General features: G+C 28.4%; 1 protein-coding gene across 3 annotated transcripts in view; it reads right to left on the bottom strand.

Annotated features, from left to right (window-relative positions):
* The window catches only part of LOC142318981 (uncharacterized), a 251,552-nt gene that overhangs the window by 14,904 nt on the left and 215,855 nt on the right, over positions 1–20,793 (bottom strand). For all 3 annotated transcript variants that reach the window (XM_075355724.1, XM_075355722.1, XM_075355723.1), the window contains exon 2: positions 6,368–6,611. In XM_075355724.1, the coding sequence (XP_075211839.1) occupies positions 6,368–6,611 (244 nt within the window). The remainder of the gene's footprint in view (positions 1–6,367; positions 6,612–20,793) is intronic.

Raw genomic sequence — 20,793 nt, 5'->3', positions numbered from 1 at the left:
ACCTTGCCCCAGGCTGACTACAAAACAAAAGATCAATGTGCACTTGATAAAGAGACTAGATATTGAAAAAATTGAGCCAAATCCTGGTAAAGGAACTGTGTCAAAGATTTAAAGATCTAAATAGTTTATGGGGTAAGTTTGGACAAAGATTAAATATGAATCAAACTAAATATGTATGTGATGTATTGGAATTTTATAATATACTTTAATACTTAGCAATAATGGAGGCGCCTTCCTTGGTAAAATATTCCGGAGGTAAAATAGTCCCCCGTTCGGATCTCCGGGTGGGGACTACTAAGGAAGGGGTCACCAGAAAATTAAAAAATAACATTCTACGAGTCGGAGCGTGGAATGTTAGAAGCTTAAAAAAGGTTGGTAGGCTAGAAAATTTAAAAAGGGAAATGGATAGGGTGAATGTGGATATAGTAGGAATTAGTGAGGTTCGGTGGGAAGAGGAAGGCGACTTTTGGTCAGGTGATTTTAGAGTAATTAACTCAGCGTCAAATAATGGGCAGGCAGGAGTAGGTTTCGTGATGAACAAGAAGATAGGGAGGAGAGTGGAGTATTTCAAAACGCATAGCGATAGAATCATTGTAATAAGGATAAAATCAAAACCTAAACCGACAACGATTGTTAACGTTTATATGCCTACAAGCGCCCATGATGATGATGAGGTAGAGTGTGTATACGAAGAGATTGATGAAGCAATTAAACACGTAAAAGGAGATGAAAATTTAATAATAGTTGGAGATTGGAATGCAAGCATTGGAAAAGGCAAGGAAAGAAATATAGTGGGTGAATACGGGCTGGGCAAAAGGAATGAAAGAGGGGACCGACTTATAGAGTTTTGCACGAAGTATAATTTAGTAATTGCCAACACCCAATTTAAAAATCATAATAGAAGAATATACACTTGGAAAAAGCCAGGCGATACTGCAAGGTATCAGATAGATTATATCATGGTTAAGCAAAGATTTAGAAATCAACTCGTTGACTGCAAAACTTACCCTGGAGCAGACATTGATAGCGACCATAATTTGGTGATAATGAAATGTAGATTGGGGTTTAAAAACCTGAAGAAAAGTTGTCAGATGAATCGGTGGAATTTAGAGAAGCTTGAGGAAGAGGAGGTAAAGAAGATTTTTGAGGAGGACATCGCAAGAGGTCTGAGTAAAAAAAGATAAGGTAGAAAATGTAGAAGAAGAATGGGAGAATGTTAAGAAGGAAATTCTTAAATCAGCAGAAGCAAACTTAGGCGGAATAAAGAGAACTGGTAGAAAACCTTGGGTTTCAGACGATATATTGCACCTGATGGATGAACGTAGAAAATATAAGAATGCTAATGATGAAGAAAGTAAAAGGAATTATCGGCAATTAAGAAATGCTATAAATAGGAAGTGTAAACTGGCGAAAGAAGAGTGGATTAAAGAAAAGTGTTCAGAAGTGGAAAGAGAAATGAACATTGGTAAAATAGACGGAGCATACAGGAAAGTTAAGGAAAATTTTGGGGTACATAAATTAAAATGTAATAATGTGTTAAACAAAGATGGTACACCAATATATAATACGAAAGGTAAAGTCGATAGATGGGTGGAATATATTGAAGAGTTATACGGAGGAAATTAATTAGAAAATGGTGTTATAGAGGAAGAAGAGGAAATTGAGGAGGATGAAATGGGAGAAACAATTCTGAGATCTGAATTTAAGAGAGCACTAAGAGATTTAAATGGCAGAAAGGCTCCTGGAATAGACGGAATACCTGTAAAATTACTGCGCAGTGCAGGTGAGGAAGCGATTGATAGATTATACAAACTGGTGTGTAATATTTATGAAAAAGGGGAATTTCCGTCAGACTTCAAAAAAAGTGTTATAGTAATGATACCAAAGAAAGCAGGGGCAGATAAATGTGAAGAATACAGAACAATTAGTTTAACTAGTCATGCATCAAAAATCTTAACTAGAATTCTATACAGAAGAATTGAGAGGAGAGTGGAGGAAGTGTTAGCAGAAGACCAATTTGGTTTCAAGAAAAGTATGGGGCAAGGGAAGCAATTTTAGGCCTCAGATTAATAGTAGAAGGAAGATTAAAGAAAAACAAACCAACATACTTGGCGTTTATAGACCTAGAAAGGCTTTCGATAACGTAGATTGGAATAAAATGTTCAGCATTTTAAAAAAATTAGGGTTCAAATACAGAGATAGAAGAACAATTGCTAACATGTACAGGAACCAAACAGCAACAATAACAATTGAAGAACATAAGAAAGAAGCCCTAATAAGAAAGGGAGTCCGACAAGGATGTTCCCTATCTCCGTTACTTTTTAATCTTTACATGGAACTAGCAGTTAATGATGTTAAAGAACAATTTAGATTCGGAGTAACAGTACAAGGTGAAAAGATAAAGATGTTACGATTTGCTGATGATATAGTAATTCTAGCCGAGAGTAAAAAGGATTTAGAAGAAACAATGAACGGCATAGATGAAGTCCTACGCAAGAACTATCGCATGAAAATAAACAAGAACAAAACAAAAGTAATGAAATGTAGTAGAAATAACAAAGATGGACCACTGAATGTGAAAATAGGAGGAGAAAAGATTATGGAGGTAGAAGAATTTTGTTATTTGGGAAGTAAAATTACTAAAGATGGACGAAGCAGGAGCGATATAAAATGCCGAATAGCACAAGCGAAACGAGCCTTCAGTAAGAAACATAATTTGTTTACATCAAAAATTAATTTAAATCTCAGGAAAAGATTTTTGAAAGTGTATGTTTGGAGTGTCGCTTTATATGGAAGTGAAACTTGGACAATCGGAGTATCTGAGAAGAAAAGATTAGAAGCTTTTGAAATGTGGTGCTATAGGAGAATGTTAAAAATCAGATGGGTGGATAAAGTGACAAATGAAGAGGTATTGCGGCAAATAGATGAAGAAAGAAGCATTTGGAAAAATATAGTTAAAAGAAGAGACAGACTTATAGGCCACATACTAAGACATCCTGGAATAGTCGCTTTAATATTGGAAGGACAGGTAGAAGGGAAAAATTGTGTAGGCAGGCCACGTTTGGAGTATGTAAAACAAATTGTTGGGGATGTAGGATGTAGAGGGTATACTGAAATGAAACGACTAGCACTAGATAGGGAATATTGGAGAGCTGCATCAAACCAGTCAAATGACTGAAGACAAAAAAAAAAAAAAAAAAACTTTAATACGATGGACTGGACAAAACAAACTTTACTATACTAAATGATAATATAGTACAAATAACATACAATTTGACAGACTGTTTTGTAGAAGATCCTAAATACTACTAATGTATTTGTAGCTGCTTTCACTACAGCTAATGTGAGAATGAATTTTATAATATGTTAGATAGACTTTGTGATAATATAGTGTACTATAACACAGATTTAGTTGTATAAATTGATGATTGTGAAAATACAATACAGACCAGTTGTATGCTTTGTGAGTGGACAGATGAATTGGGACGATTATATAACTGAATTTATTTCATCAGGCCCTAAAAGTTATGCTTACACAACCTTAAAAGGTAAGTGTATGAGTGTAAGATAAAAGGTTTTACTTTGAATTACATAAGTTCAAAAATATTGGATATGAATGTTATGCGCAAAATGGTGGAAAGAGAAACTGAATCTGCAGCTTATAATCAAATAATGAGAGAAGTAAAACTAAATATCTAGTAAATAGAAAGATCAGAAAGAAATTTCAGTTTGATTATGACAAAAGGATGATTCTAGAAGAGAAAGATGGAATAATTGATACACTATCTTGGGGGTACTAAAACTGGATTTTAACAGGCTGCATGCAGTCCATTAAAATTATCAAGGGGGTTCTGGGGCCCCAACATATTCAAAGATGTGTACACTAAGGTCGGAAATTAAAGCAGTGATTGCTAATCATGAGAATTCAGAGTGGCAATTAAAGTCAAGAAAATTTAAAGTCAAAATTATTTAAAGAAAATGTTAAGCAAACATTACTTTAAAAGAATTAGAAGTCAAAAAATAAAAAATAAATGTTCCAAATCATCACCCTTTTGATAAGCTTTGTTGTGGTGTTTAAAAGTTGAAATTTATGCAAGCACAGAAAGAATGGCGATGAAAAGAACAAGTTGTTGTATCGATGGAACTAAAACTTGAGGCAATCAAGATACTGGACAAGGGAGAGACAGTGCAGCAGGTAACTGATGACTTTGGAGTTGAATGGTAACAGTAGGAAACTGTAAAAGGAAACAAATTAAAATAGAAAAATGATGTGCATTAAAAGAAAGAAAAACTATGAAACAATTTGACTATAAAAAAGTGAGTGAAACTTTTTATATGGTTGGTTTACACAGTTCAGCGACAAACATGTTCCTATTTCAAGCCTATTTGACAATAAAAGGCACTATATTTTCATAATGAATTCAATGAAGGGGATTGCTTCCAATGACGGAAACGCTACAGCATCTGTCAGTTATGTGTTTGTGGTGAAAAACTATCATTGAATTTTGAAGAAATGGAAGCATTCAAGAAAACATTTCAGGAATTAAGTGAAACTGAAGGCCTAATGAGTGATCAGATATTGTAATGAGTCAGGCCTTAATTACAAAATGTTGTAGTAAGAAGAGTCTTGTAGTCAGAACTGAAGCAGAAGCCCCTGGCTACAGGAGTAGTAATGAAGGCTGACAATTTTAGCATGCAGCAATGCCACAGCAAACCTCAGCAAAATCCCAAAACTCTGGAGCCTTTAAACAATTTCAAAAAACGCTCTTTCAGTTTCAAAATAATACTATAGTCCGGAAAGAGCATGGATGAGCAGTGAAATTTTCAAAGACTGGTTCTTTGAGAAATTCATTCCTTCAACAAAGAAGTTTTTGAAAGAAAATAATTTATCCAGAAAAGCTGTTTCATTGCTAGATAATGCTCCTAAGCACCCTGATGCAGAGGAGCTTCAAGATGGTGACATTAAGGCAACATTTCTGCCCTCAACGTAACCACCATATGCCAACCTATGGATCAGGATATTTTGGAAATGTTAAGAAGTAACTACTACAGGAAGCTATTGTCCACAATGATAGAAGAAATTGAAGAAAGGCAAGACATAATTGAAAAATTGAAATGCATCAATGTAAAGGATGTTGTTTATTGTGTTGCATGGATTGAAATAAGGGCTACAACAATTGCCAAATCATGGAAGAAGCTGCTAGGCAATGATGAAAGAATGAAATGGAAAGCACAGATGAGATCAAAGAAACCATTCTACCTTTAGTGCAACGTATCTCTGGATGTGAGGATGCATCTTTGCAAGAAATTGAAAGTTGGATGAATGATGAATATCAGTATGAAATAACTGATGAAGAAATTGTCGCTCTTGTCAATTGCTATGACAACAAAAGTGAAGATCAAGATCAAGCACCAACTGTTGAGCCTCGCAGAATTTCACATAACGATGGAATTAAAGTTTTAGAAACTGCAATTAAATAGATTGAGCAACAAGAAGAAACTACAGGAATTGACATAATGATACTGCAAAAATGGTGAGACTTGACAACGAAGAACTGCACTTATCAGGAAAGCAGACAACACTCAAAAATTTATTTTAATCGTCACAGGAATAAATTTTTGAAGTACTGTTTGTACTGTATTAAACTTCAGACAATTCTGTAACTTTAACTTCATTTTTTCAGTTAATTTTTTCTGTTTTTTTGTAAAACATGATTATGTTTGTCATTTGTCAGGTTTGTCATTTGTAAAATTATAACATAGTTTGACATTTTATATTCTTTTTATTAACACCACCCTATTATCCTACTTTCACTCATCCAACATTCTGCTGGCGAGATAATGTTGGATAAGCAAGATTCAATTGTAAATAAAATATAAACATATACAGGTACTTCATGCTGATAAATCTCGCAGAAGTATCGTTAATTTTGAATTTTTATATGCAATATGAAAATCTGCTCTGTTACTTAAAGCTGAAGATTGACAACTTATTAACAATGACCACAGCAGTTAATCTCAAAATTGATCCTTGAAACAATTAAACATAAATATACTAGGAAAAAATGACTTAGAACTTAAGAATCTTTTCAATTTTAAAATCCTTTAATATTAGCAGTTAAAAGCAAAAGTTAATTCATTACTAAATTCTATGGATTAAGTTTATTGTTTTACCAAAGAAGCTTATTTCTAATTAAAATTTTAATTTGCTAAAATCTATAAGCATACAAATTTTAAATTATATTTCAGTTTTCTTAGAAGTGAATATCTCTCAACAAATATTTCTTATCTATGTATGAGATATATATAAGTTACAAATATATATTATAAAAAAGAAAAATAATTTAATTTTATAATTTGAATTTACCAGGAGGTGGATCCAAAGGTGGCATACATGTTTTTACACATCCATTGAAGCAACACATCAGAGTAACATTTTCTTTGCTGTTGGAACAATTTCCATTATCTGAACAAACAGTTTTGTTGCATAAGGTTTCAGTCTTACTTTCTACTAATGGTGGTATCGGTGGACAGAGTTTGTGTTTTGGCACAGCCAATTCTGTTTCTTCATCTTCCTCTTCTAACCACACAGGAAACGTGTTGGTATCTACCTGTGGACATTAAAAAAAATATATTAAATTTAATTTTCTCCCTTTTGTAACTATATTAATAAGAAAAAATAATTTAAAAAATTGAAAAAATAATATGCTTTTTCAACTTGTTTTAAAATTAAAAATAACTATCAAACAATTTATAAACTCTATAATTTGGTGCCAAATTATAAAACAGTTGGAATTCATTTAATTTTATCTATTTTTATTTTATTTTAATTGGTTGAAAAAGTATTTTTTCAGGCAGTAAAATGTGCACTTGCAAAATTTTTTTCATAAAAAAGGTAATTGCAAGAAACGGAAAAGATAAGAAATCTTCATCTTGATATATAAGAGAAAAGTATACAGAACTGGTATAAACAGACTTACTCTAGTCATTTGCTAGGTAAGGAATGCAGGAATATGTTTTTTATGTCATAAATTGTTTCAATCATGATAATGCCTCAACAGAGAAAATTTGTTGATCCCCAAAATAAAACTTACTTTCAAATTATATGAAATTTCTAAGATATTTTAAAACTAATCATGCATCTCTTTTGGCTATGCAGTTAGTGGCAGCATTGTTAATAATGCATTCCTTTATAAGTTAAAGGAATATACTCATATTATGATTGTTTAATATGTTATTTCTGTCAAATTTAGTGTTTTATAAATCTGATGTTGAAGTGTGCCGATATGTTCTTGGCTTTGCTATTTCTAAAAACAATGTTAAATATTTTTTATATTTGTGTTCTGTTTTTATGAAATATTCTACAAAGATATTAACTATAATGTGAAAATTTTTCATTTAACACATAAAACCACAATCTCAACACGTTTAAACAATATCAAATGAACAAACACACAAAATTTAACAAAAACAGAATACTAAAAACGCAAAATAGATAAACATATTTCTTGACTAGATACTAAAAGGATCATATCATGTTTTTAAGATGGGTATTATTATTTATAACATGGCTACCAATAACTTACTGCTACTGATGAAGAAGCTATATAATTAATTCCAGTTCATTTTGGCTAGAACTTTGTTGGCGATATTATTGATGAAATTCATGTAGAAGTGATTAGTAAACTTTGGTGAATGTTTCAACATGAAACAAGCTTCCTAAATTGGTCCAAAGGCAGAACTCCTATCAGAAATAAGGATGCACAGGCTTTATAGATCTTGGGATTTTAGATATTGAGAACTTAACAGGAACAGACTTGTTTGAATACTAGATCGTGGATACTGGTGCTCTTTGGTGGTTCGGTTTCAATTAATCACACATCTTGGGAATGGTCAACCTGAGACTGTACAAGACTATACTTCATTTACATTCTTACATATCGTCCTTATTCATCCTCTGAAGTAATACCTTATGATGGTTTTGGAGGCTAAATAGAAAAAGCTGAGCTAAACATAAATACATTGTCTGGACAGATTTATTATTTAGGCAAGTCACAGTAAAACTGATAAAAGTTCCTAATAAGCAAATCGCTTGAGAGAGAGACCAGAAAATTCAATGCATAACGAACAACTGTGTAATGTTTCTCTTGTAGAGTTGAGTATCTATGATGGTAAATGAACTCAGATAAGAATTACATGTTACTAAATATCATACAAGTAAAAATTTGTTAATAACCATTGAAGAATTGAAAAAGTTATGTTTCTATTCTATTTTCACAGGTAACTTTTGTTTTTTGTAGTTCACCTACAACGTTAGGCTATAGCACACAAATGCAAAATTTTTTTTTATCAAATTTAGTGTAAATTACCCAAGTGGTACAAAGTGTAGCTATCGGAGATTCATGTCTATCTCACAACAGTTAGAAATTATTGGTTTTTATTTTATTAGTGCTATGATTTTTTGATCATAACTTAATTAATTCTTACATGTTAATTGATAAGAAACGGCATAAAATCTCAGCTCTATGATTTCTCATTGATTAAAGAAAATGAAGGACATTCCCCTAAACAGATGAATAAATTATTTCTTTAATTGGCCATTTGAGTCAATTAAAAATAATATAATCTTTAAATAACTTGTTCTCTCATTTACTTATTAAATAAAATTAAACATTAATATTTATCAGTAAAAATTAAATCTTTTTTATTAAGGGACCTTATTGTTATTGTTATTATTTGATTTGTTAATATACCTTAATCTAATTAATGCCCTTAAATCTACATAATCTTTAAAATATATTAATTAAAGCCAGAGTAACCAACGCCTAATTTGAGGTTAACCAGATATGATTGATCTTTAATCAATGGAGAAATAATTTTATGAGAAAAACAAGACATAGAAACTGAATAAACTCACTTCACATAATAACATAGTACATGTGGTTTGATGTGAAGTGGCATGTATGTGTGTAAGTATCAACTTACACACATACATGCCTCTCATACATCTCACTGTTTGATAACAGTGAGACGTATGGGAGAATAGATTATAGATAAATTAGCTTTGCTTGAAAATGTATATATATTAAAAGTTAAAAACTTTTATTTTTTTTTAGAAAAATAAATAATAAAACAAATAAAAAATTAATAAATCCATTAAAAAAGAATTTTATTTTTATAACTTATTTATTTGTCCATTTAATTAAAACACTACAGCAAAATTACTGAAACAAATCAATTAAGAAAATAAAAAAATTAGTTATCAGGTGATAAATCATAAATCATTAAAAATCTAAAACCCTCCCAATAATTTAAAAGAAAATCATTGTTCCTTAACTACTCTAAATTGGGTAAAAATAAAGATAATGCAAAATATGTATATTAATAAAAAATAAATTTCTAGTTTGAGGGAATAGATTGGTATACTTGTTATGGTAAAATAATTATAAAATGGCTACATGATTTTAATGAAATATGTATGAAATGATTCATTTCAACCATTCTAATAACTGAGTCTATATGATGATTTGAATAAACAAAATATTGCATGGTATGTATAATTTTGCAAGCTGAAAAATTAAGATTTTTTAAAACTTTTTAGTGGCTTATCTGACGAAAAAGCTTGAGAAGGAGGTTTAAAAGATTAAAAAACTACTTTATTATTTAGGTCTTAATAATATTAAATATGAAAAATAGATAACATTTTCTTGTTTATTTATTTTTTAACCTACCAAGTAGGTGTGGTGGTAAACTCATCTTTGTAGCAACTGATTTTCAAAGCTGAAGGTTCTCAGGTTCAAATCCTAGTAAAGATAGTAACCGCTATATGAATTTAAATACTTGATAGTGTATACTGGTGTACTTTGGTGGTTGTTTTTCAATTAACCACATAACTCAGGAATGGTCGGCCAAATCTATGCAAGACTACACTTCATTTCCATAACATACATATCATTCTCATTTCAATGGGCCATGGGGTAGCTTATAGTTCATTAGTTAAACAGATTGCAACATACGCATTAGGAAATAAAAACATCTATCTTTTAACAAGTTATCCTTTGAACATGAGAATATAGTATCTTCTAAGCTGCACTTCAACAGCTTCGTAGAAGTATACATAATAATGACATAGATATAATAGTAATAATAATAAATAACAAAATTCTCTTATTTGTACTAATTAAAATAAAAATTAAATCAAAAATCAAAATAAAATAAAAGTTCTCGTTTAAATTTACTTCAGAAACAAAACATTAAACTGCAACAAACACAACATTAAACTGGTACCACATGTTTAATTTATTTTTGGCTTCTATAGAAATTAAGTTCTCTTTTTGTTCTGTACAGAACACCTCTTTTAACTTAAGATACACATTACAAAAAATGTTCGATTGCTATGCATAAAGTAATAGCACTTTTACAGTTAATAATCCACTGTTTTTATGCATTAAGATATTGATACCAGTTATCAGTTACGTACACCTCCGAAAATGTACGACCAATTTTAAAAATTAAGCTTATTTTCTAGCAGTACAAGGGCTAACGTTTGCGTACAAAATATGTACTCTAGATCATCCAGTTGACCTGTTATGTATATTCATATCTATATCCTTCTTCTATATATATGCATATATATATATATATATATATATATATATAAGAAAATGTTATATATTAATGTGGTGATATTAATAATATATAATAATATATATATAAAAGGAGTTGATTTCTTTGAAGTGCAAGATTGACGATAGGTATAGAAAAAAATATAATTCAGTAAATGTTTATTTATTGCAACAGTAGTTTTTATGTTTTTCTTTTTTATGAGCGACTGCTCATATGGCAGTAAACCGCACATTTATATTGCACAAATCCGGCTACACAACATTTTTTTCTGAACATCCAGATTCATTTTTTAATTATTTATCAATATGCCAAATAAAAAACAAGTATTGTCTATCGTTATTTAAAGTTATAGGTATCAAAGATTTTAAAATTTGTTTTTTATTTTTTTTAATATCTTTTAAATGAAACATCAAATAAAAATGAAATTCAGGACAATGATAAATTTCGATTTTTATGAACTTTTGAAGATTTTATAACCATTCTACACTCAATATTAAAGCCGTAAACTGCGAAAATTTATTGTGCAAACGCTATTGAGTACAAATTTTTTTAAAAATTAAAGAATGTACTTGAAAATGCTTATTGAGATGCATTTTTGATTCCATAAATGCAACCAAAATAGGGATGCAACTAAAAATTCATTACAATAAGTTCATCACGGCGAAATGCTAATAAAACATTAAAACATTTTATGAAAGAATATTTTGTAATCATTTATAATAAAAAAAATAATATCAATAAAATGTGTTAATAATAACACTTTTTTTTAAATACGTTGAAATCGAAAACAAATAAATGCATAACCTAAAAACAATCAAAACCACGTTATATATCGTGAGAGTAATTTATGTTTAGTGCTTCTTTAAGGTGCTAAACTTTAGTTGTGCTTAGTGCTTTTTCAAGGTGCTAAACTTTAATTGTGTTTGGTAATTTTACTTTGATTGTGATAGTTATTAGAATTTCATCAACTTTCAAATCTAATTATCATCAAATTGAAAAATTTGTTGGTATTTTACTAGTTGAATTTTTTTTAAGTTTATTGTTTATATTGAATTGAAAATTTTATTATTTTAATTTGAATTTTCATTTGACTTTTTTCAATAAATTTTCCCTGATCTTTTTTCTTTAAAATTTAAAATATTTCTGCCATTTTATTTTTATAAAATTAAACTGATATCTGAAAAAGGTAGTATTGGTAGGACAAGTTGTAACCAGCAAAGAATTGTAAGACATCCTACTCGATTGAATGAAACATTAAGATCCCCAGGTCCGTATTACAGCGTGAAAAGGCATCACTTGATAGTGATGAAGGGTTACAGTATGATCCAACTATAGTTTATTCAAATCTATGTTGTCAGTTTGTGAAATGAATTGTATTTGTTCATTTTGTGGGGCTTATGAGTTTCATTCAAAAACAAAAGGAATGTGTTGCGGGAATGGCAAAGTTTTACTGCCAGAGTTATTACAATTACCTCCGGAGCTTGCATGTTTATTATATTCTGACAATCCCCCCCAGTTGAAACAATTTTTTAACAATATCCGTCATTACAATTCATGTTTCCAAATGACATCATTCGGAACTTCTGTATGTGATTTAGGTGGGTTTAAGTCAGCCTTTAAAGTACAAGGACAAATTTACCACAGGATTGGATGACTGCTTTCCAACAGCAATGAAGAGCTGAATTCTCTACAACTATATTTCATGAGTGATCATTCTTTAGAACTCTCAAGAAGATATAGTTTATTTCGATCGCTTAACCGTGAAATCATAAATACCTTGCAAGTGTTAAGTAAACAGTAAAATTGCATGGTAGTTTAGAACGAAGAGCTTAGCTAAGTTTTATTCATCAATACTATTAAAAAAAGGATGAAATTTGCTTCTAAAGAAAGGTTGAAATTTGCTTCTAAAGAAAGGTTGAAGCTACTTCTAAAGAAAGGTTGAATTTATCTGTAATACATCACCGGACAGAATAATTTATTAAAATAAAGAAAAAATGTCAAAAAGTGCAATGAGTTGTCTTTTTTCACAACTTGTGGGGGAATCTCTCTACATCATCAAATATCATACAAAAAAGATATTTATTGATATCAGTGGCACTTATATAGAAGCCGTACTAGTAAATTTTAAGTTTTCATGTTAACAAAATTCAGATATGAACAATAACTGAAATTCGTCTTTCTTCATTTTTTTTAATATTCATAAAATTAAAATTTTACTTCCATAAATCATATTTTAAACAAATAATTAACTGTTGTTAAGAAATTTCTATTATCTTTTCTGCTAAGATAACTATAGTTTCTATGTTTAGTACTGCTTACCTTTCTTAGTTTCATTCTTCTATCTCTTGTTGACACATTTTGGAACCACTTCATAAATGCACAATTAATCTATTGTACATTATCAATAACTTATTGTACTCTTAAGTAAAAGGGAGTGGTTCCGAAATGCATCAACAAGAGATAAAAGAATGAAGCTAAGAAAGGTAAGCAGTACTAAACACAAAAAATAATTAACTACTAAATTACAATAATATTAATGAAAAAAAACTCTGAAATTTGCCTATTTGAAATATTTTGGGGTAGTTTTTTTGGAAGCCTTTTTTTCATTAAACATTATTTATGTCAAACATACAGTAAATTAATAAAAAAAACAAATTGCTTTTACTAATATTTTGAGATATGATATGCCAACTTTCAATCTCCTTGAAGGATTTACAAAAAAAAATTATTGCATTGCTGTTCATATATCCAAATAGATTTCAAGTATACATTAAGGAAGTTCAGATAAATGAAATATAATTGAATTTCATTTCCTTACTATTCTTTTTCGAAAAATTGATTCCCAATGACTTACGCTATATTTTATACAGATATAAAAAATAATTTACTACCTTAATTTATTAATAATTATGATTAAATCAGAACAAAATGAGTAAAAACCAGTATTGAATGAAATTCAAATGTAGGAAATATTTGTAAGAAGGGGTGGTTTTTAAAAATGATTTTTTCCTAGATTATGTATCAAAAAGGTAAAAAAAAAAGTTTACCTTTGGAAATATTTAACGATATATAACACTCCTACCTTTGTATCACTCAATGGATTTAAAAAAATTACAGAATCAATATTGAATGCCTTAAAGAAGTTAACTTAAATTTTAAGTTGCTCTGTCAACTTGTTTCTGAGATATTGAGCCAAAAAGAAACCAGCACATTATATATATATATATATGCATACATAATTTTTAAAGGCTTTTTATCAGATCTTGAAGTTTATGGCCCTCTAAGTCAGAAAATATATACCTCATAACTTTTGACAGAATAGAAATACTTTCCATTAATGTTCTACAATCAGCAAAGTAAAATAATTAAAAATGATTTTATTTTTATGTAATAAATCAAAGAATATTAAAATAAACCTGAGAAGATATTTTAAAGTTTATTTTGATTACATAGCTGGAGGAAATATTCAGGGAAGTTTGAAATAGTTGTATAAAGAAATGTAAAAAAAAAAAAAAAAGAACACCATATAAATTATGTTAGTATGCTACAATGAGAAAGTGACAATATCTATTAAACACTGACTTTCTTTTTCTGTTTAGCTTCTGCAACCACCGTAAGGTATTACTTCAGAGGATGAATGAGGATGATATGTATGAAATGAAGTGTAATCTTGCATGGTCTCAGGTCGACCATTCCCAAGATGTATTGAAATTCAACCACCAAAGAACATTGATATCCACAATCTAGTATTCAAATCCATATAAAAGTAACTTTCCAATTCTAAATCAGCTAATTTGTGACAATGATTTCACCACTAGACCAGCTCAGTGGGTTAAGTAGTTCTTCAGAAGTGGTCTGACCAAAATCAGCTGATCCTGATCGATCAGGAACGACTCAACTGATTTTCATCAAATTTTAACGTGTTTATTTAAATTTCACTGAAACTGATATAGTAGTTTGGAGATTTTTGAGCCTCAAAATTTTATACACAGGAATATATATATATATATATATATATAAATTTGAAGAACTTGATCAATCTAAGTACAAAACAATAAGTATGATGACACTTACCTTATTTTATCATATACATAAAAACATTTTCACAAATTTCTCAAATCCTCAGTTGTATTCCATTTTAAAAAAAATTGTTCATGTCAAATTACACATTACACATAAACATTATCAAGAATAATAAAAAAAATTCTGTTTTTTATAAAATGCAATAAAAACTTTGTTAATATATTTTTTTCTTTTTTTTAATATAAATTTAAAAAATCAATAATTTAAAGTTAAAATTGAAATTAAAATTAATATTTTTAAATGTTAAAAATATTAATTAAAAATTAAAAGTTAAAAATTACATATATAGAATTATGATGTCAATTGATAAAAATATTAAAAGTAAAAATTAATTAAATTATAAATAAATAGGTTAAAATAGAATAAATATACGTGTTATCTGGCTAGTCAATGTTACATTACTGTACAGATCTGAAATAGATTGAATATATATTAACAATGTTTGAAAAAGTGCTGCCATCTAGGGCAGCTATTATAATCGTAACATCCTCAGACCTATAGGTTGATCAAATTAAATCTACTTTTATATTTATATACATAAAATCTCTCTAAAATGTCTAAACCCCTATTATTTGCATTCATATTATATTTTTTGATTTCTAATATTTTCAAATTTGTTTGAATATCAGATATTGAATGTTTATTATTAATTAGATGGTCAAAAACATTAGAGAAACCCAGTTTTCCATTTTTATAATATCTAAAATGTTCAGAAAATCTAGCTTTGAAAGATCTAGCAGGTTTTCCAATATTTAATTACATTTTATTTTATAAATTCCAACCAAATTGTATAAACATGTGAATCAGTATGTTTACTGTTTTTTAAATGTTTTATTATATAGTTATTTGTCTGTTATTGACCATGTTTTAAATACACATGGTCAATTTTTTCTTTGTGATTTATTGGAATAAACATGTATTATTGTTAATTTTTTATATTTGTTTTTTGTATATATTATGAACTAAAGATTCACTATAATCATTATATATAGCAATTTGTTTTATATACTACTTATATACTAAAAGAGAGAAATATGATTCTTAAAAGAATTTAAATATATATATATATATATAAAACAAATATTTCATTTTATAACTCCTTAGGAAACAAAACCAAGTTTTAATATTATACAAAAATAAATACAAAAAAATATAAAACTATGTTTCGCTCCAAATTCGAGGCTTTTTCAAGTATAACTGAAAACATAACCTACTTAATCATATTTTAAACCAGTGATTCCCGAACTTTTTTGAGTCATGGCGCCCTTTTTCAATTAAAATTTTTCCATGGCGTCCTATCCTAACTAAAAGTATGACTACTCGTAAGTAAGAGATAAAAATAAATACAACTTGTGTATATTCATTATTTTTTACTTTATATAACATTAAATTAATAATTATAAATGTTTTGGTTCAATTAATTATGAAGCTTTTACAATATTTTGTGGCACTTGTGAAGAGGCCATGGCTGCTCAGGGCGCTGCAGCGCACAGTTTGGGAATCACTGTATTAAACAATATTGGATTGGTCTTATTATTCAGCCAATCTGGAAATCTGATAATAATAAATCATATACAAATACTAAATAGCAATTCGTTTACACAATAAAACCTAATCCCATATACTGATCATTTAAATTGGATAAAATATATTAAATTATACTAGTGTGTACACCACTTAAATAATATAATAATATCCATTCTGTTGTGATAGAAGTTTTTTGTTTATTTTTATTTAATAACATTATAAAATGGTTGTGTTTTTAGAGTTATAAAATAAATTGTTTGTTGTCTATTATACAAACAACTGAGGTTTCTTTTATGATTATATATATATAAGAATAAAATAAATATTTGATTTGTGTGTGTGTGTGTGTGTGTGTGTGTGTGTGTGTGTGTTGTGTTTTATATAGATCTGATGTGATATCTTTAATATACTTGTACATGTTTGTTTCATCAGTGAAGGGTATTCTATGGATTACAAAACTGTAAAACAATAAGTTGCTTCAATTGCAATATAGACAATAACTATTGTTTAGTAAAAAAAAAAGAAAAAACTATTAACATGAAGTTCTAAAATAAATATTCGTTTTGTGTGTGTGTGTGTATGTGTGTGTTGTCTTTTATATAGAGTATATATGCACATATTTGTTGCATCAATGATGGGTGTTCTACAGATTACAAAATTGTAAAACAATAAGTTGCTTCAATTGCAGTATAGACAATAACTATTGTTTAGTAAAAAAAAGAAAAATGATTAATATGGAGTTCTTTTTGGTAAATCGTGAAAACCAGAACAGGTGTTACAACTAATACCTATAATAGCAAACCTGGTTCATCAGTGTAAACTACTTCATTACCAAGAATATTGACCTCTTGCGTCAGTAGCTTGATTCACTTCTATTTAAATTCTTTCAACACTTTTTTTCTAATCGTCCAGTTTATAATTTTGCATTGAAATTATTTAATTTAACTTCTAATCTAAGAATCAGAAACGACAGGTTTAATTTAATATTTTTATTATACATTTACAGAAAATAAATGATTTGAGTTATAAAAATAATGCTATCGCTATATCACTATTTAATTACAATGTTTCAATCATACTTATAAAATTATCATAGTAAACCAATTAACAGAAAAATCAAGTTGACAGAAAACAAGCTGTCTGCATTATATATATTTATTCTTATAAATCTTTTTATGTCCAGTTAAATAAGTTATGATAAATTAACTTGAATAAAAAGTGTTTACATAAAAGACTGAATAGACCAATGCGCTTTTAATGAATTAAAGATTGAAAAGATTGACTTTAATAGATCTTACACAAATTGATAAATGGGCATACTTTATACACATGTACAATACATATATATATAATTATAGTTTTAAAATATGTGTGGACGCTAATGTGTTGTGTGCATATACATGGTATAAGTAAATCATATTTTTAACAGTACACAGACATTCCAGTACACACAAATGCATGCATCCCTATATGAACAGCTCACCATTAACTAGTTCCTACGGGTGTATGTTATTTTTTTTTTTTATTTAGCCTACAGTCATTTATAAATCATTTTAATTCATTTATTATATGGTTCATTCTTGATGTAACTATTATTTAATGATATAAAAAATTGAAAAATGTCTAGCACAAATAAATAATAAAGTAGTTGTAATAAAATTAATAATCATTAAAATAAATATTAAGTTAATAGTTTTGTTGTCTATTAATTATTGATAAATTTAAACAAAAATAATCTATAGTTCAAAAAAAGGCTTTAATCAGTTTTAATGAAAAAATTTAATATAATATGTATAAATAATATCCATAAGACGTGTTTGTCTTGATAAAGGAATTGTAAGATTCGTACAAAACTATTTTCTTTAATATACTAATTAAAATGGGTATTGAATAATCTAAAGTTATAATTTTTAAATATGACTTAATTTTTAAGTAAGCAACAAATAATCATATACCATCAAATTAATTAAAAAAAAAAACTAATAAATTTAAAATAATTGAATAAAATTCTACTAGTCGCCCTGTATTATTACTTATATGTTTAAAGATTATTAACTCACTTTCTAATCAGAGTTAAAAACTAAGATCTTATTTTATTCCCAAATTATTATTTTTTTTACTTTCCCGTCTAGATAGTGCTATAAGCAAAGCTATAGCTCTAGAAGGGAAAGTATTGTAATTGGTTCAATTTGGGCATATGCGGTCTTTACCAGATCTTGATGTTTTTGACACCTAAGGAACCCAAAAACTGGATGGAAATTTTCCAGATGTTAATGTTCATATGTGTGTATGCATGATGTTGGCTTCTAATTCACCTTATATCTCCAGAACTACTGGACCTATTTTGACCAAACTTGGTCAGATTACTTCTATATATGGGACATTGATGCCATTAAATTTTCAACTGAAAAGGTCAATGTGGTGAGGCTGTACAGTAAGGTCACACTCAGTATCTTGAGATTTCACCTAATTAAGATCATATTTTCCTTAGAAACATTTGTTATTAATTAAAAAATAACAATATTTGAAAAAAAGGTTTTGCAAAATCGCACCCCTACCCCAAACAATACTGTTGTAGTGGTCTGCTATGTTGTGACGTCATAGATGAGCGGTAGAATTAAATAAATAAATAATATTTAAAGTCTAAAAAAATAACTCGGTCTGGGTCTCGAATTCTATCCCCAGGTTGATTAGGTACTGGTGCGTTAAGCCTCGCGGCCTAGTCTGCCGACCGTATAATCGAAATTTGTTCTTAATGGAATATTTAATTTTATTTTTTTGCAGATCCCTATGGATTAAATTAATTAACACTTTAGATATTTTTGGTTATATGAATAAAATATATAAGTGATAAAAACCACAACATCAATTTTAATTATTTTTAATGCTAATTAAAGGTAACATTACTATGAATTTCGGAAACCCTGTTTTCAGATTTTTTCGTGGAAATCATTTTTTTCTAATCTTTAAAGTACAGTAAAGAAATTACGTAACAGCAGGTTAAATACAAGATGAGTAAAATATTAATTTCCAACTTTCTTCACATGTGCAAGAAACACAAAGTTGAGATATAAAAATTAAAAAAATGAACTCTATATATATATATATATATATATATATATATATATATATATATTCCTAGTACAAAGTAAAGAAAATATTGTCATCGCAAAAAATTTCGGTTTTCAGATTTCAACGAAAATATCCATTTTGACCATGTCTGAATCCATTTAGACTAGTTTCGGCGTGAGGTCTGCACTTACGTACGTATGTACGTATATATCTCTCGTATAACTCAAAAACGGTTAGCCATAGGTATTGAAATTTTAAATTTAGGATTGTTGTGACATCTAGTTGTGTAACTCCCCTTTTGATTGCAATCAACTGAACCAAAAGTGTCAAAAAAAGTCCAAAATCCAAACAAAATTTGAATTTTGCACTTTTTCTTAACAGCAGTAATAAGCACTCTGAGATTTTTTCAACGATATATATCATAATTGGTAATTATTTTCATTGATTCCAGAGTTATAGACCAATGAAATTTTAATTAATGAAATATTTGGATCTCACAAGGGGAAGGCACATCGGTTTGAATTCGACTAAATTCCTTTTTTTTTAATTTCAATATATTGATTGATTAATCAATAATTATTAACCTTTGATGATGATTATTAATCAATTATTAACCTCCGATTGTAAAAAAAAAATATAATAAACAATAATTCAATAATAACAATAAAAAAAAATATGAAAAATAACAGAAGTTATTACTGAAATAAAATTTTATGTACTTTTCATTTTAAAAATATATGTTATGAAATTTAATAGGCGTACAAGGACGTCATGTGATATCCACAACAGATTTTTTTTTCATATTTTATTATTATAGTTATGAAAACATTTCTATTGTGACAAGTGTTATTCAAATCAATCATGAAGAATACCACCAAAAAAATTTCAGCGTTTCACATCTATAAATAGAAATCTTTTCTTCATAAATAGCATAAAAATAATCCGCGAAATATGAAGCTCTTAAATTATCGTATAATCGTTTATTTTTACACTTTAATATCTGCAGTGGCTTGTTTTTGGAAACATCGGTGTATAAAAGAATGATGGTATGAAATTATGAATAAATAGAGCTAAATTAGAACCGCAGTATTTTGTACGTGAACGACAATATCTGATTATTTTATAGTGCAATAAGAAACTCATTTTACTTATCCGGGTATGCTTTACAGCTGCTACACTAGCGCATAGCTAAAAAGGGTATAGGTAAAATTTAGGGTATTTTTGGTTTTTTCAAATATCAGCGTTTCAAGATCCCTTTAGTCTAAAAAACATAAGCAAGTTATAGAAATTCCCAGAAGATGTATGTGTCTACTATGTAAATACGTGTGTTGGGTTTTGATTAACATTTCCGAATTGATTCAACGAAAACTCTTCGAAAACGGCTCAAAAAATTTCAATACATGGAGCATCGATGTCACTAAATTTTATAAAAAAATAAAAAAAGAAGTAGGGGTAGTTTTCGCAATTTTAATTTTTGATTTTTCG

The sequence above is a fragment of the Lycorma delicatula genome, chromosome 2, assembly GCF_047948215.1.
Source record: "Lycorma delicatula isolate Av1 chromosome 2, ASM4794821v1, whole genome shotgun sequence".
NCBI classification, from domain to species: domain Eukaryota; kingdom Metazoa; phylum Arthropoda; class Insecta; order Hemiptera; family Fulgoridae; genus Lycorma; species Lycorma delicatula.
Note: the sequence above shows the minus strand (reverse complement) of the source record. Positions and strands in the feature narration are given on the sequence as shown.